Source organism: Serinus canaria, chromosome 1A (genome assembly GCF_022539315.1).
Source record: "Serinus canaria isolate serCan28SL12 chromosome 1A, serCan2020, whole genome shotgun sequence".
Lineage (NCBI taxonomy): Eukaryota > Metazoa > Chordata > Aves > Passeriformes > Fringillidae > Serinus > Serinus canaria.
This window is the reverse complement of record NC_066314.1, coordinates 6,805,317-6,823,620: the sequence shown is the minus strand read 5'-3', so window position 1 is coordinate 6,823,620 and position 18,304 is coordinate 6,805,317. Positions and strand designations below refer to the sequence as shown.

The 18,304-nt window shown below is 45.6% G+C and overlaps 1 protein-coding gene across 2 annotated transcripts in view; it reads left to right on the top strand.

Annotated features, from left to right (window-relative positions):
- The window catches only part of FRMD4A (FERM domain containing 4A), a 274,615-nt gene that overhangs the window by 48,600 nt on the left and 207,711 nt on the right, over positions 1 to 18,304 (top strand). Inside the window, exon 1 of one of the 2 annotated variants that reach the window (XM_050985239.1) lies at positions 15,878 to 16,251. The exons of the other annotated variant lie outside the window; for it this stretch is intronic. Within the exon in view, the coding sequence (XP_050841196.1) occupies positions 16,186 to 16,251 (66 nt within the window). The 5' untranslated portion in view covers positions 15,878 to 16,185. Of the gene's footprint in view, positions 1 to 15,877; positions 16,252 to 18,304 lie in introns of those variants that run through there. 2 annotated transcript variants of the gene reach the window in all.

Here is an 18,304-nt window from a genome sequence, read left to right as displayed (position 1 = left end):
ATTGTTTTATTTTATATCCATCCCAGATAAATCCTTTTTGTTTTATAGCAGGGAAAGCAAATAACTTAAAAGGGGCTTTTTTTATTCTGTTCCCACAGGCCTGCTCTGGGGCTTTGCTTGCTTTCTCCAATGGCTTTGGAGTGTGAACATAATGTGCAGCTGGTGAGCTTGTCTTTACAGCTGATAAAGAGAGTTACACCAGGGTCATGCTGAAATGAACCCTGCCTACAGGTCGAGTACATAAAATAAGAGTTCTCCAGCAGCCTCATGTTACAGACCTGATTTATGTCTCCAGCACTTTGGTTCTCTTTGGAGCCTGGCATGGTTATGTGCAGTCTGCCCAGCCAAGCTTGAAAGCTCCCCTTTTCTCAACTTGCTTGTGCAAGGCAGGGCAGGTAAGAGCATAAAAGCCAGCCTGGAAGGTCAGAGATAGATGGAGGCAGCCCCAGTGGGTCTTGCTGCACCAAATGTGTTCCCTGTCTGTAATCAGTGGGAAGAAAAGTTGCTGTAATACTTCTTGCAAACAGATAAAATATGTCTTTTCCAGGCAATCTAACACTTGAAAAGCCTCATTAATAAGGACTGCAAATTGTGAAGAAACTATAGCTTCTATCTATGGGTCACAAGGCAGTTTTCAAGTATTACCTGAACGTCAGAAGATAAAAGGGAAGAAATCAATCTAGACCTGATTTTCACAGAGGTTTCATGGTGATGCCTGCAGAGATTATTAAAAACATCTAAGCAGATTAGGCACACCTAAGCCTTCTTAAAAGCAGTGGGGTTTAGACACCTCACTTGCTATTGGTTTTTGCAAATCATACCCAGAAATGGGGACATTTAACCTAAGCAACTTCAGGTGTTTAGCACACGTGCTTAAAGAGATCACGATGTCCCTGTGCTGCTCTGCAGGGCAGGCAGGGTGTGGGAGGGAGGGGAGGAAAATCTGCAGCACAATCCTGAGCTGAATCACACCTGGGAAGACTCCCTGTGAGATAACAGGACCTGTGAGATAACACCACAGCTTTGCCAGCTCAAAGCAAGGTCCATCTGCCCCAAACAAACAGCAGCCAGCCACAAACTCTTGGGAGAAGTGTAAAACAAGGCAAGGCTGGAGAGATGATTCCACAAGTTTAGCCACTGCCTGACTTCACCAGGTTTAACAGCCCTTTATGAAGCTTTCTGTGTGATATTTTCCCTGCTTTTACCACAAGCTATTCAAATGAGAGATTTCTGTTGTTCTGTTTCTGCAGCCTCACCATGTCAGTGCATAGTTCTTTGGCCTGATGTAATAGTATAAAATGACTAAAAAATAAATTATCCTTCTCTACTCACTATCTCTTTCCCCTTCATGATTTTGTACACTTTGATCATATCTCCCCTCTGTCATCTTTCCCAGCTTGAACACTCCTTATCCATTGAATCCCACTGTATAAGAAATTGCTCCCCACCTGTACAGGGAGCCTGTGATTAAAGTTCAGTGTGGGCTGCTGCATCAGTCACTGAGGAGACATTTCCCTGGCCCAAAACTGAAGTGCAGATCCCTCTGATATGGCACACAGCAGGCACTGGACTGTGCCCAGTGCCAGGACTGGAAGGGAATGGGATGGGCAGAGCTGTACTCAGCTGTCTCTGTGGAGGAAATGTATGAGGCAAGAATAATAACAGACCTGTTCAAATATACTGTCTTCGGGACACACAAATGCTGCTTCTCTGGGATTCACAGCCTTAAAAAAAGTCTGCAAATCTTTTCAGAGAAGCCGAAGATCTTGGAGTTTTTTCTTAAAAGTTGTTTGTCCAGAAGCTACTGCAATGCATTCAGACCTCAGTCCATGATGTGCTTAGTCCCAGCTCCCAGAGAGGCCCTAGAGAAATGGAGATCCTCCACATTTATCATGATCAGTCCAAATGTAAATGAGAGAGTCAAAAGAACCAAGGGTTGGCAACCACATCAAAGTCTGGGTGTGCTTCTCGTTCAGCTGTGCTCAGGTGTTCTTCTCAGAGGTGGATTTTCACCTTTCTTCAGCAATTCTGCATGCTGCCTTCTCCATCCCTAGTCCTCTTTCACACTAGAAGGAAAACTAAAACTTTTTCCAGACTGGGGAGAAAACACATGGAAAAGGGAGGCAGAACAAGGAAAAGTGATGAGTTACAATAGGGGCTGAAGCAAGTGGCAGACTGTTCTAGGGAAGTGGAAGAGCCTTATTCAGGATTTCTGCTGCTGTCCTCCTCCATTTGCTGAGCAGCAATTTCTCTCTCGTTTTAGGTCATTGGTCATAACAATCACCCTACCACAAGTTTGTCAAAATTGGCCAGTCATCCTAAAACTATGAACCTTCTTTTTGTTCAATAGATGTATTTAAAAGCATCATAAAAATATTTTTCCAGGTGATCTACCAAGGGAAGTGTTCCCTGTGTGTGAATGTCTCTCCATTCCCTCACCGAGTGAGAGTGATCACAGAAACCAAGGGTATGCAGATGCTTGCAAGTGACTGAATTATCATAAATTAGCTACTTATTACTGCTAGTTCAAATTAATATGCTATATATTATAATGTGCTGGAAGCATGAAAACATCTTCAAGCTGGTGACTAGCAATCTGTTAAGCCATGATAACTTCTGCTCTTGCAGTGCATTTCCTTTCTTGAGGGAAAAGCAGAAATATTCAGTGATGGTTTAACCAGTGACAGGTGACTGCTGCAGTGGCATGAATAAAATTTGCATGTCCTTGGAACTTGAGTCAGAGCATACCAAGATATCTTTCTGAAATGAAGTGGAACATATATTTTAATGCCTGCAAACATCAGAAAGATGTTTTCAAAGAACAAACAGATCTTCTTCCCTTGTGGTTAAATGCTCCTTGAGCTTTCCACCATCCAGGTCCAGGATCAGTTCAGATGATCTGGTGAAATCCAGAAATTCAGATGTGCTGGTGAAATCCAGCCCAGATCCTGTCCTTGGAGGGTCCCATGCACCTTCCAGAAAGGGGGAACAGTTTTACCACGACTCCAACCATCCTCCACAGATGTAAAGTGGCATTTTCACACACTTCAGCTGATTGCTCAAGTGGTATGGCAGGCTTTTCCATACAATCCCAGAGCAGCAGGGATCCCCAGGCATGTGGTCCCAGCCATCAGGCTGCTTCTTTGAGTGTTTTCCTCTTGCTTTTTAGTGCATGTGACATCTCTGTGCTGTGTGCTTTTCAATCTTTAGAGGTCTCTCAGCACCCCATGCTGCCAATCTTCCCCTCTCCAAGCCCTTTGATCAGAGCACCTTCCCCTGCCATGCCCACCAGTGTCAGTGGACACATGGCCCTCTGTAACTGTTGGGGACATCTCCCATGGACAGTGGTGAGCAGCTGATTTCCAGGCTGATTTTCCCTCCTGGATCATTTCCCCCCTTCCCCTCATTCCACTGCCACTTGCTTTCACCTAATGAAGGCTCACCAGAGCCAAGCTGCTCAGGGGGCTGAGCTGGGGAGTGACTGTGAGTGACACTGTGCTCCTCAGGACACCCTCTGCCCCCTGACCCCCAGGCAGGTGAGACAATGACATAGGGAATTACTGAAGTACATGACCAGGATGGTGCAAAGGATGGGGATGCTTCCTTTCTGGTTAGGTGGCTTTCTGTCAGGGCCTCTGGCTGATCTGAGTGACCCCAAGAAATGTCAAAAAGTCTCTCTTCCCAGCCTGGCACTTGAAGGAGTCAGAGCTCTTCCGTTCTCGGTCTCAAGGTTGTTTATTGTTCCTTATCTATACAATTCTTTCTCCTGTCCAGCTGAGGTCCATTCAGCAGGACAGCCCAAGGCACTCTGCCTGCCCTGGGGTGGTGTTATGTCTTTATACTAAAAACTACATGGACAATATTTACAATTACTTTCCAATACCCGTCACCTATGTTAGACAGTGAGCTTCTACTCTAAACCAATCTAAAAGGGCCAACATCACCCAGAAGATGGAGGCCAAGAAGAAGGAGAAAGGCTGGACACTCCCAGATTGCTCCATCTTGCCCCCTGAACCCCCATTCTAAAATCCCAAAATCTACTTTTCCACCCCGTGATAAATTCACAATCATTCTACTCAAACTTTTGTGGCTTGCAGATCTTCATCTAAGGTTGGTAACTTGCCCCATGGGTCATAATCAAAACCATAGGCATCCTGGGCTGTGTGCCAGGCTCTCTGAGACCCCTGGCAGGGGTCTTGGCTGCTCAGGACAGCCAGAGGGATGTCCTGGGTTCCAACAGCTTCCCTTAAGGTGATGAATGAACCCATCTGATACCTCTGCAGCTGCCTGTTTTCCTCAGTAGTACAAGAGCAGTCTGCCAGAGCTGTCTGTCTGTCTGCTTGTTAGATATGATTGCTAGAAGAGAAGGGATGCATCACTGAGGAAGATCTTACAGCTCCAACAGTGCCCCAGTGCCACCCAAACCTTCTCCATTTCTTAAGGCTAGGCCAGAATGACATCTGGGACTCTGTACTTATTTTATGGTATATAAAGAGTGCAAAGGTATAGAGACAGCCAGAAAACCCTTCTGTGGGTGTTCATGTGGCACCTCACACCCAGGGAATGCACTTCTGGGGTCAGTGGGGTCCCTAATGTGATTTCTTAGATATGGAAAGAGAAAAATAATGACTGAACATTGCTGAGAGAGAAGCCTCAGGAGGGACTGTGCCTCAGCAAAGAACATAACTACCTTCACCTTATTTGTTTTTTTTTTTAGGAGGAGGAGGGTCATCTTGAAGCTGTCTGGTGTCTGGGCTTTGCTAGAGCCCAGTGCTCTAATGAAGGACAGGGTTAGAAGCATTTTGAGGCTGAAGGAATTAAGGAGCTGGCTTGTACCCAGAGTTGAAACAAAAATTGCTGTGGGGCTGAAACCTGTTTTTAACCAGAGTATGTAGCCTGCCAGATCTGGTGAGAGATTAGCAATTTAATTATACAGGCCCTGGCTTCCTGCTTCCCACTAAGTGCCTAAAACCCCTCTAAAGAGGCCCATTACCTTCCCTTTTTTTAGCTCTTGCATTAACTAGGCAATTCAGAGCAGCTTAAACACAGAGGAGGGACAGGGCTTCTCTCTCAGAGATCTCAGGGTTTTAAGTGCCTCCTGATGGATCTGTCAGAGCATCCCACCAGAGCAAACCTGCCACTCCCCGCAGCGACCATTAGCTTCATCCCCAGCATCCCTGGAAGCATTTTCTGTGTGTCCCCTCTTGAACTCGCTGAGGAGAGCACGGGCTTTTCTCAGGCTCTGGCTGAATTTGAGAGAGACAGAGGCAGAGTGAGCAGCTGGGCTCTGGGCACAGGGCTCTGGGGCAGAAAGCCTCGGTGGGAGCCTTGGGGATGGCTGAGCGCTGTTTCACGTGGGAAACAGGGAAAGGCAGGCAGAAAGCTGCTGAGAAACATGTGACATGCAACCTGCTGAGCTCCAAAAGGCTGTTTGAAAGAGGGAGAAGGAGAAAGAAGTGCCAGACAGGAGATTTTTGTCTTTTTCATTCACAGGAAGCAAGTTTATTAAGGATTGTGAGGCTCCCGTACCATAAGCAATGAATTCTCTGCAACTGTTTTTTTCTTTCCAGCACTGTCTGTGGGTGGTTTTCAGACAGTCCTGCTTCACAGATGCTCTTCAGAGGTGGGAGTTGACTTGTGTTACAACTGCAAGTTCACCCATGCATGCAGCCACTGCAGTCCCCTTGGTTTCCTAGGACAGTTTTGGTGCCTCTGGGTTCATCTCTGCTCTGCTCTGCCAGCACCACATCCCCAGCCAGGCACCCACTGATCCACAGGGTCTGGGTCCCACTGTTTTATGTACCAGAGCTTATTTTGACAGTGAGGATCCTGCTAAGGAGTGCAGGGAGAGGTACCAGATACTTTTAAGAGGCCTATTCCTGATAAATGTCCTCATGATGCAGAAAAGTAGCGATTTCTCCATCTCCTACAGCTTTGTACATCCAAAGGGCAGAGCTAGGAATGGATCAGACCCCAGAGCACCAGGCTGCTGCTGTCAGAGCTGTTGGCTGTTTTACCTAAAATCCTTTAAAAGCCAGAGCAAAGACACCTACTCTGCAGGCCACAGGAAATCTTGCAAGAATGCAATGGAGTGTAATCAGTGACAGATTTGTCATCTCTGTTCCATGGCTGAGGAAAAGCACATGATAGATGAGACCATGGCCTCTTCAAGCTATTTTTATGTCATGCTAAGGCAGGCTTTAATTTCTGGGACAGTGAGGGAAAACTCCATTCCTCTTTAGTCAGCCACTTGGCCCTGGGGGTCAACCCACTCTGGGGTCATGCTGGGGTAGGGACAGGATGTGAGACAGCAGTGGCACTGATTGAGGTGCTGCAGTGTCCCCAGTGCCCAATTTGTGTGAGCTGATTGCACCTTCAGAGGTGAGCCACATTCCACATTTGGGATTGGAAAGTTATTTCCCCCAGTCATATTGTCAGGTGTTTCACCCTTACCTGGTTTGTCTTCCAGTCTGCTCCCTGGAGCCAGCTGGGAAATCTTTTGGTTGTGTGGGAGCACTGGCAATGCATTGGTGCTCTCTGCCGTGGCTACAGCCTTACCTGCAGCTGAATGTTGGTGGGGTTTGTGCACACAAACCAAGACATCCCTTCTGCAGGGAGATCACTGAGGGGGAAATGAACCTGGGGGGAACTGGATGTCAGGTCACAGAGAATGGTATCCCTCTGGGATTCTCACACTCCCTGGACCCTTCCTAAAGCCTTGACTCCTTCAACCAAGAGATTATCTGGCCTCAACAGACCTAGTCATAAAAAAGATTTTCTACATTTCATTGTCCTGGGGAGGAGCATTAAGGTACAATGAAGTATTAAAAAAAAAAACAAGAAACAGCCAAAACAGCATTTTATTCTTTGGGTTCCATAGTTGGAGGATTTTGATTTTTTTTTTTTTTTAGCAAATAAAATCACGCTGAGGTTTGATTCATGTTTTTTTAATTCCTCAGAAGTCTGCAGTGTCATTCTCCTGGTTTGGCATCCTAATTAAAAGTGAAATACATAAAGCCAAAAGGAGTGTGTCAAGGAGTTTCTCTAGCTTTCATCATCTTTTTTTTCCATCAGCAGACACCATCATTTTTGAACTGACTGGCAGTGTGTAAAAAGGAATAGAGGGAAGGGCTTGGTAATAAAATGTTAATGAGAATTTTATTATTGTTTTCAGTGGTATCAGCACAGAACCTTTGTGCATGTAACAACAGCTAAATATTCAACTACAGAAACCTGTTTTTAGCAAGCTTATAACAGCTCACTGCAGCACTCTCCAGTGTCCAGCCTTTAGGAGGAATTAACACCTATCAGTCCATGCTGCCTGAAGCTGTATACACACCATAAGAGGAGCTTTATCCTTACCAAAAAAAGGATATGAAAAAATACTCCAGGATGAGGCACAAGCTGCCACGGCTCTGCAGAGCCCCGCCGCGGGTGCCGGCCGAGCTCAGGGTCTGCGCCCCCCTGCCAAAGGTGAGCTGCTGGCACCAGGGTGGAGGGGGTGCCAGGGGATGTGCAGGGCTGGATGGTGGGGTAAAGCTTCATTATGAACTTCTGTGGGAGTTTTCTGAAGATGAAGTTTTTGAAGATGGGGAAGGGAGGGGGATAGCATGAGATGGGGAGGTGAGGATTTCTTCTCTGTGGGATGAAGCCCTCTGGGACATCCTCTGTCCAAGTGAAATGGGAGGTTGCTTCACTGCATTAAGTCTCTTGAAATTCAGGCTAGAAGAGCAAGAAGAGGCCCCAGGGCCTCTGAGAGTGGTCAGCTGGGAGCAGGTTGAAAAACATCTTCCCTAATCCCCATCTGTGGTCAGCAGAGGCACAGGTTTCTGCTCCAATCTGCCTCTAGAGAAACCTCTCTCTCTCACTGACTCTGCAGAGCAGCGTCCTTAACAGGGGGGTTAAAACCTCTGAAGATCTCCCTGCTTCCCCTGTCCTCCATCACCTCTACAGCATTATTTTATCCTGTGCATGTTTAGAGTTTCAGGACATTGCTTCTCCTTGAGTCATCAAGCTGCTCTCCAAAAGCCCACGCGTCACATCCACATCGCAGGAAACACTGCAAGTGTTTCTAAATGCTTGCCTGTACAAAGAGTGCCAGGGAAATACCCTGGAAGTGCCTGAGGATAATTTCTGTGAGCAGTGTGGATGTGAGCTGAAGGAGGAGGAGGGAAGGTGATGGGAGTTCAGTGGATTGAGCACAGGCTGTTATTTTGGTACTTCTGGATGCGTGGGGTTGCTCTGTACCTCTGTGCATCTCGCTGTGAGTGGCACTTGTGGCTGAGAGCACGGTACCTGCCACAGGCAGGGTGATTCACTGCTGCTTCCAGCACACCCAGGAAGCTCAGCCTCAGGTGGAGGGGTGTCCCAGGTTCACTGCAGCAGATGTGGCTGATAAAACCCATCAGCAAACACGCTGTGATGGAAATGCCTTGGCAGCCCAAAGCCCCTCTGTGAGGGCTCCAGCCACAGGGGTAGCAAAACTGCTTGCAGGGCCAGGGCCCCAGCTCTCTTGCTGTGCCAGAGTTTGTAGAAATGCTAAAAGCAGAATTATGAGCATGCATCTCCAGGGTACCGTAAATATCATTTTTAATTAACTGGCAATTCTACAGAGGAGACTTTGTGCAGTTCTGTGAGACATGGGAACAAAGTTCAGCCTGTCCCTGTGACAGAGCTCCAAATATCCCCTGCACTTTCCCAACCCAACGCCAGCAAACAGATGTGCTCTGTGCCTCCTATGCCTCCTATTTATGCGCTCCCAAGAAATTAGCACCCCGTTAAGCTACACAATGCAGTGCATTTATTTTTATTTCACTGTGCTGCAGCCTTTCAATGGGAACTCCACATTATTTCGCACTGGAATCAAATCCAGACTAGCATCAAGGGCTTCTTAAATCAACAGCCTAAGAGGGTTTGAAATTTGTGCAGCAGAACTAGTGCCTATAGCTTTAGATAAAGTAAGATAAAGCAGCTGCCAAGATGCTAAGTGTTTGACTCCAGTCCAAAAGGGAAGGGTCAGAGAGGAAGATTTAATTTCCAAATACCTGAAGCTGGGACTGTGATTTGTTTGCAGACCCAGTTTAAGGCAATAAACAGCTATATTTATATCTCCTGAATGTGCCTATTATTTCAAGATCTCACCCACCAAGTGAAAGCAACATGACAAAGCAGCACTGTAGGGAGCCAAAAAATGTATAAAAAGCAATTGATCCATTATAGATGCAGTCTCAGGCAAGCTCAGTCTATTTTTAATCATTTTAATAATGCAGCTGGTTTGCTACACCAAGGAGGGAAGCTTAAGTGGGATCCCTCTCAGTGAGCTAAGTAATAGGCTCATGTGGCTCAGTGGCATCTGGACATCTCTCAGAGTGTGCATGGCTCAGCCACCTCCCAGGGAAATGGTGGCACTGCCCAGCAGGTCACCTTGAGACATGGCAGACCCCAGAGACAAGTGGATGATGCTTTAGGAAAGCAAGGGAAGAAGTCAGTGGGCCACTGAATTGTGGGAAGTAGGGTTAGAAAAGGGGAGGGTTTATCAACAGCGTTTAAAAGGTGCATTTCAGTTGCTGAGATGGATTGTGATGCTGGTGGCTGCCATGCCATGCAAGGCAGATTGAGCATGCACAGCCAGACTAGGAGACTGATTCCTTCATGCTCTCCGTATTCTCCACGACCACAGCCCCTCTCTGCACTTGAAAGAGACAAAACCCATCTAAGCAACACCCACTCAGCTTATTTGTGCCAAAATGACTCCTTCATCCTTGGGTGGCTTGTTTGGCCTTAGGGCAAGTCTGGAAGAAAGAAAACTTGAGGTTTCCCTTCCCTTGCCCAGAGTGGCCTTTAAATGAAAGTGCATGTGAGAAGGACAGGAGACAAATGCCTTTAGCCAAAGGGTGGCTCTTAGGACACTCAGTTAAATCATGAAAACAGGACAATGCCTTGGCTGCAGAGAGCAGTGGGAGGCCATCAAGGAGAGAGGGACCACCCATGAGAAGCAATGCAATGGGGACAGTGAACAAAGTCAGCCAGCAGCAGCTATGCCCAAGAAGAAGATGAGATGTTGGTTGAAGATAGTGACAATAAAATGGAAATTATAGCCACGTTTTTTTAACTTGAAAGCTGAGTGCCCTGCAGCACCTGGGACTCCTCAGAGGCAGGATGATCCAGGACTTTATTTTGCTGACTTCTAAGCTTGCTTATAAAGCAAACAGGAATGTCCCAGTCAGAGGCTGTAAAAGGGCTGGGACAAGCCTTGGTGTTAAACCTGCCAGGACTCTGGTCACTGTTTTTCTTCCCTGCAATACCTCAGAGCTGCTGGCATCTCCCATATGGAGACTTCCTTATAAAAACGTTTGTCTTGTTGTCGTGTGGAAGCAGCATTTTTCCCTCCCTAATGGAGCTGTGTCAGTCCCACTGCGGGCAAGAGGTCAGGAATGGGACTCCTACGCTCATTCTTCATCTGGCAGCACGGGCCAGCCCCAGCCTGGCAAACCCCTCAGATGGAAGAGTGGCTCCTCACTCCCACTGCCAGTGAGAGGACTGACAGACATGTGGGATCTCAGCTGGCCCATTGAGCAGCCCCAGATGTGCTGCAGCCTTGCCTGGCAGTGCACTGTGTACCTGCAGGCTTGTCCCACACAGTTAGGATAGGGAGATGCTCTTGAAGGAAAGGAATGTTTTACCCTTTTCAAGTTACTCACCATCATTCTGTAAGTCTCTTTCTCCTTATTTTTCTCCTCTGGACCAAAGAGTCCATTTTGCTTATTGAGTCATTTCTTTATAGAAGCCATTTTTCTTATATTTCATCATCTTCATTGCCTTTCTTTGAATCCTACCCCTCATTTTTATGTCTTTTCTGGAGATAAAAGGATCAAAAGAGAGTATTCAAGATGTAAGTGAACCCTGGTTTGATTCAGTGGCATATTAATATTCTCTTTTATTTGCCCCTTGGTAAATATTAATATTTTATTTGCTTATTCAACCACTACCGAGCAATGAACTGATGTTTCAAAGAATTATTATAATCCAAATATCTTACTCCTGAGTGAATCCAGAGCCCATAATCTTATATGTGAAGTTCAGAACATTTTTCCTGCCATGAACATTACTTCACATTTGGCGACATTAAATTTAATTAGCTGTTTTATTGCTCATTTACTTAGTCTTATCACATCTTCCAGCAGGCCCATGTTCTCACTAGCCTGAATACCACAGTGTCACCTGGAAACTGGGCTCCCTCACTGCTCTCCCTCTTTCACAGACTGCCTGTTAATAGGTAGAGCAATGTGTGTCCTGACTCAGATCCCTGGAGAAAACTCAAAATCATCTCCCTGCTCGTTGCCTTGACTGCAAGATTCCTTCTCTAGAGATATATCACAGCTGGATGCCTTCATCAGATGAGGCTGTTGCATTTCATCCTTCATCAGAGATTTGAGGTGGAGCCATAGGCTGATGTCCAGCATTTGCTCCAGCACTCATTTATTTAATTAATTGAAAAATTGTCACCAAGGCCTTCAGATGACATTGAAAGCTACTGCAGGATGGGGCTGACTTACAGCACCATGAAGCAAAGTGAGGGCAGATGGCTGTGCCCTGGGCCAGCTGGAACCTGATAGGCTTCACACTCAGCTCCAGGTTCAGGGAATAACCACAATCCAACCTGGAGGTGTCAGGTTGATCAGTTCCTGTGTCCAGGTTTTTGTGTGGAAAGGGAAATTGGAGATGGAAGGAAGGTTCTGGAAGCTGATGGTTCCCTGTCATCCAAGTTTACCAAGAGCATGGGATGTCCCTCTTCACCTTCCCCAAAGAGAGCAACTCTATTGAGAGAAGAAAGCATAGAAAAACCTGGGGAGGAGATCAAAAAGATTCATCTTCAAATCCTCACTTTGATTATCTCAAGTAAAAAAGTTTATTAAAGTTCTCTACTAGTTGTGCAGAAGGACAGCCTGACTTGCCACAGCTGAACTGGAGCCCATCCCACACCTGTGGGATGACAAAAGCACTGCCCCAAATGCACTTTTACCCATATTTGTCACACAGGTTCATGACTGAAGCTTTGGTCCCTTGGCTGGACAGTGGAGGAAGGCTAGGATGCCTTTCCTAGTGGGCTCCATGACCCAGGAATGTTTTTTTGCCTTGTGGACAAATAGCCTTCCCATCCTCCCTGGACTCCTCAGCTCCCAACTTTGCAAGCTGGGCTGGACCAAACATAACATCCTGGGACTAATTAAACTCAGATCAGCTCTGAGTTAACTCTTTCGTGTCAACTTTGGCCTTGCATAGTAAACTTTTTGTTCTGTATTTACACCCCTGTCTTTGTAAACCTGTGCTTGCAGGGCAGCTCTTTCCGACCATCACCAACCACCTTCACCCCTGGAACTCCCCTAAGAAAACAATTCTGGGACCCAGTGTGTCCCCAGATAACACTTCAGCTTTTGAAAAACAGCAGATTTTGCTGAAATCTCATTTTGGCAAAAATGCTACAGTAGTCTCCCCTTTTGAGCTCTTTTCTGGGATCTTATTCCCAAATGGTCGAAGAAAACTAGGAAGGAAGTGAGGAGAAAATGTGGGTGTAGAAGAACATCCTGTTCTGCACAAATACCCTGGTGTGTTGTCAGATGGATGCTCTGCTTTAAATAGAAGAGGTCTCATGCTTGCAAAGGCCAAAGTAATACATTCTCAGAAATTAGAAAATATGGAAATAATGATTTAATAAAGAAATCATTTGGACCTACTGTGTTAAAGAATTAACTGGGTTAGAGCTTCTCATTGTCACATGTGATCTCATTTCTGTGTGCACCTGAAATGCACAGGCATAGAGGTTTTGGGAAAAATCCCTGGGGAACTCAGAGAAATTCTTTCTTGTTTACTCTATTTGAGTGGCTATCTCCATAAAAAAGAGGTCACTTGGGGTAAGCAACATTGAAGCAAGAGCTAGAAGAGATCCAATGGGATAGATTCAGAGCTTTTTCATTTGAAAAAATACTTCTGCTTTGATCTGATTTTGTGACTCTGATTGCTGCTATCTGCTTTTTCTTGGGGTTGAATGAAACAGCTTTCTACACTTTAGCTTAAGATAAAGTAGGAATCTACACTTTGGTGCCCTCTTTTATCACCATCAGTATAATTTTACCACAGCCACACTAACTGCTTCAGTTATCATTGGAACATCATTATTCATTTTTCTCCTCTGCACATTTTCTATAATTTACATTTTTTTCCCATTGTGCTTTTCTTTGAATCTGAAATTTTATTGCAATTTGAACGAAAAAAAGGTAAGAGATATACCCTTGAGTCCAAAATTCCCTGCACTCTGGGAGTCAGGAAGATTCCACAGGACTTTCACCAAAGCAACTTTTCCCAGCAACAGATTTTTTACCCAAACTTCTGACCATCACTGCAGACAGTTAATATTGATCAGCAGGAGAATTTCTCAGCTGATATTGCAACTGCAAGAGCCTAAGACCTGCTGTATCAATATATATTGTTGTAATAAGGGAATCCCAGGCCACGCAGAGCTGAGCCTGGGTGAGAACCCAGGAATTCATCCATCCTCCTTGCTATTGCCAGTGGAGCACGTGGTGTTCTCAGTGCCAGGTGTTTCTTGAGTGGGCACCAGAAAAGGCATTATGTGCTCCCCTAAGCCATTTTCTTGTGCCTGATACAATTTTCTCCATCGGTTTTGAAATAATCTTGAAATACATCTTTGTGAAGACAAAATGAGCCAGTGTTGGAGTCACAGAGTCTGTCACGTGGACACTGCGTTCTGACCCTGGAAGATGTCTCCTGTTGTTTATCTCTGTAACCAACACAATGCAGCTACAGGGACAGTCAAGGGGCACAAGTGACATGCTTGCCCTGTTCTACTGCACAGAGGGAGCCTACAGAAAAGAATCTTTAATTTAGTGTTTCAGTATTTAACACTTAGCCTTTGTGCAATAAATGGGGTGGGGAGGACAGAAGGGATCACATGTTTGATTCCAGTGAATTTCTTGTTGTGGTCAGACTGGTTGGACAGTAGTTGGGTCAGTCAGAGGTGGACAAATGCATGATTCAGTCTGGCTGGAGCACTGCTGGCTCATCTGACACAGCCAGACACTGATCTCTGGGGGCCAGGGACCTGCAGAAGGCCAGTCGTGTGTCCCTGTACCCAGCCTGGTTGTGTAGAAACCATAGGTTCCTGGAATCTCTGAATTTCCACGCATGCTGGAGAGGATGAAGACCTTACCAGCAGTCAGGTTTTCTTCTGCAAATACTCCCTAGAGAGCAGAACACATGAAATCCTGTCTGTGGTGAGCCCTGAGGCCATACACACCAACTCACTCATTGCCTCACTGCATTCTGGTTCCCTGGGCTTCCACCACCTTCCCTCCAAATATATTCTTCTTTGTCTTGATCCACACTCATTAAAACACCCCTCCACTCACACTGGTGAAGACAGACATTTTGTCAAAGCTTTAATGAAAGGGCAGCATGTGAATGATTAACAGGCTTTTTTGCAGTAGACAAGCTTCCCATGCTGGGTTTATTTCTGGAGCAGTCAGCCCATTATCTGATGTAGGGCCATGTGTGAATGAGAGTTGGTCCAGCTGGAAAATGAATGACATGTCCTTCTCTGCTGTTGAAGCCATCCATCACAACGTGTCCCAAATGGTCCATCATGTTGTTGTCTAGTAAAACTGGGCCATCAGAGGCAGCTTCTGCTCAGATGCTAATGGGTGCATGTCTGAAAATGTGATTTCAGCTATAACTCTGAGAATATTTAGTTGGAATTTATGACTAGAGGTCCTTCTAAGCTCCATCAACTCTATCCATCTCACACCTTTATAAATAATACTGGTCTTCAGTTTCTGAGGCCTTCAGAGCAGCCTCATGGATATTTTTTGTCCAGTGTCTGGAATACATCACATGCAAAATTTCACTCTCAGATTTCAAACTATGTACATATATGTCAAATAAACAAAAAGTAATTTGGCTGAGCAATGTGGACATCATGAAAGGCAGTTTGATGAACCTGGCACTGTCTAGGATACAGAAGACTTTGACACCAGTCCCGGGCATATCAAGACTTTCAGTATTTCTCCTTTTTGTGCCTCAGTTTCCTTTCTAGTTGGGTCCAGTTAACATTATGGAAAATCCTTGAAGGGAACCTCCACTGAGTTTTGCTTTGGTTGGGTCATGTCCATCAATACCTTTCCACTCCATGTGGAGCTGTGAGAGCTACAAAGTGCTCAGCAAGCAGAAACCTTTTCTCCATTGAGTTAAGTGGGAGCAGATGTGTGGAGGAACAGCAAGCACTTGGGCTCATGCTTTAAACCTTCCATAAATACAGTGAATGGAAGGGTCTGGTCCTGAGAAGTGGTCAGGGGATGAGGATGCTGCAGAGCTGAAAGGGTTGAGTGGTGGGAGTATGTGTCAGAAGCAGTGTTTGCAGTGTCAGACCCTGCAGTGTTTTCTGGGGTTATTCCCCTCCATACATAACCTCAGCAGTCACCACTGCACGCCAGTGCCTCGGGGAGTGGGTAAGGAGATCTATTAATACTCTTAGGAAAGAATTAGTACCCAAACAACTTTTGTTTCCTTGTTTTTTACACGTCTGTGCTCTCCTCTGTCACTGCTAGAGCGCAGAGCCTGGTATGCTGTGACAAAGAGCTATTGATGGAGTGCTTGTGTGAATTGGCCCAGCACTGGTCACAGCCAACTTCTGTGGGACCCGCTGCCCCTCTTGTACAATGTGCTCCAGTGTGCTGGGCCATTTGTGAAAGGTCAGAAATGAACAGAGAAATGGACTGGAGTCAAAAACAAGCAGTCCTATAAATATCAGTCATAGTCAAAGGCAGTTTATTCCATTCCTCCCCTCTCTCTCCTTCTGTGTGTGTCTCTCCCTCCCTCTGTTGTGGTTTCCCAGATATAACTCCATGCTTCTGGCTGGGGAGCTCTGAAAGGAAGGCAGCACACGCTGCAGCTTCTGCTCCCATCTTGCACACATGGAATGATCCTCAGTCCTGCGAGCAGGGCTGACAGCCGGCACCGAGTCCAGGCGTCATCTGGGCTCTGATGTTAACTTTTGATTTCTTGGATTTTCCCTATCTGTGAGAAACTCATTTGTGACAGTCTGAGAACCTGATTTGGCCACAGACGCTTTGGATTGCGACTTCTGACAGCTTTCCTCTGTTTGACTTCACAATGACTTTAGCAGCTAAATTAGAGGATATTGAAGTGACGCTGGAGCACCTACTAATGGATGTGTTTGTAAGTAAGCCACAATTTCCTTTTTAAATTGAGTTTCCAATAATCCAGAAGGCAGTATACAAATTTTATGGCATATCCAAACTGTTAGACTGGCCTAATTTCTTTAAATTTCCTGATAAACTGTGTGTAAACCAACTCTACCAATATGTTTGGGGTTAGGCATCTCCTGCAAGCAATAACATGCAAATCTGGAGCAGTGTGAGATCCAAGACAGGACAGATTTTGCACTGGTTTAGTGTATCATCTACAAATGTGATGTGTAAAGGAGGAGAGATTTGGTCAGTTTGAGGAATATCTCTGTAAAACTATTGCATTGACAGAGATTGAAATTGTGCATTGCTTGACGTCAAGTGTCCTTGACTTTAGGATTTTGACAGCTATTAGATTACAATTTTGACTCTTGGGTTATTTTGTAAGAGATGTAGGAACAAGGAAAACAGTTGTGTTTTTAAGATAATCCAGTTTATCACTCCACTGTATAAAATACTTTAAACCAGTGCCAGTCTGGGATTGCTTCCTTGGAATCATCAAAACTCAGTGAAGCAATGCATGATCTGCTTCTACACATCTGAGATAAGAATCTGTCTTTATCATCTCATCTTAAGGGTTCTTAAAAATATCAAAGCATTTCCAAACATATTCTTGCCTTTTCCAACACAGCTTGATGGATTTCACCTAGAGGTCAGAGATGGTCATGTTTTGGAAGGTTTTTTGGGGGGAGGGGGTGGAAAGTAGTTGTGAGGGATTGCCAGTTCATTTATCTTTGTGAAAAAGTCATGCCAAGGTGATCTGTTCTCTCTGAATTCAGGCTATAAGAAATAAGATGGCAAGTGACCTTCTGAATTTTCAGAAGAGTTTTTGGCATCCCTTAAATGGAATATTTCAAATTTCAGGGTCCAGTGATGAGGAATCTTAGGCATCAACCACAAATGTGAAAAACAGGAGACCTTGCCAGATTTCTAGCCTGTGGTCCAGTTACTGAAGTGTCCATCTGTGCTGTGAAATGGATTCAAGTTTCTCTGTGCTGGCATCTTCCCTCAGTACTTTGGAAAGTGCCTTTACCCCTTTCCCAGGCTAAAATGAGGTAGATGAACATTACTGGAGGCTGCCCTGTGAAAGCCTCTACATAGGGCACAAAATACTGAAGTACTCTTTGGGCTGTAATATCTGAATCAGCCTAATGATGATTTGCCACTCTGGGTCCAACTCCTTTTCCCAGCTCTCAGCACTGTGAATCCCAGAGAAAATCCCTGAGGATTTCAATCCCCATGACAAGCAAAGATGTAACATCTGCCTCTCACCACCACAGCACGCTGTGAAAGTTATTCTGTGTGGGAAGGGGCCAGTGCTTTCTTTGGAGTATTTGCAAATGTTGTAGGATAAACTTGGCAGCACAATTCCTCTAGGTCTATTTATAGCTCAGAGTTGCTTCACTGACTTGGGTGTTTGACACCTGGGGGACTGAGACCCTCCTGGCACAGGAGTCATTGAACAGTGGGTGCTTAAAGCCCTTTGTCACAGGGTAGCTCCAAGCAGAATCTCAGAGACTGACAACACCTAGAAAGCCAGGGCTGACTGAGGCTGACCAATCCCACATGTGTCTGATTGTGTTTGAAGGGCATGAAGAGCCTCCTGTCTTGCTGGGAACCACACAGCCCAGTAAGACAGGGAAGTAGGAAACCATATCTTCTGGGCTCTTCATGTCCCATTGTCTGTTTTAATGTCCATGCCTTGATTCCATCCAAATGCATCTCCTCACGAGTTTCTGGGTTTGGTGTTTGGTGATTTTTGCAATGACAGTTGGCCAAATAAAATGTGGGCCAAATTCTCCAGAGGTGACCTCAGTTTGTGAAACTAATGGAGCTCTAGTCAGGTTGTGCTTTGAACTGGTCTCTCAAATTTGTAGTTCTAGAAACCCAGTGAAACACCCCCAGCTGGGACAGTGCAGTCACAGCTGAAATTGTGATGCAGGGGCCTGTCTGTGCAGTGCCATGCTGTGCCACCCCTGGGCACAGCTGGCTCTGGAGGAGCTGGTGTGTGTGAGCAGCATTGT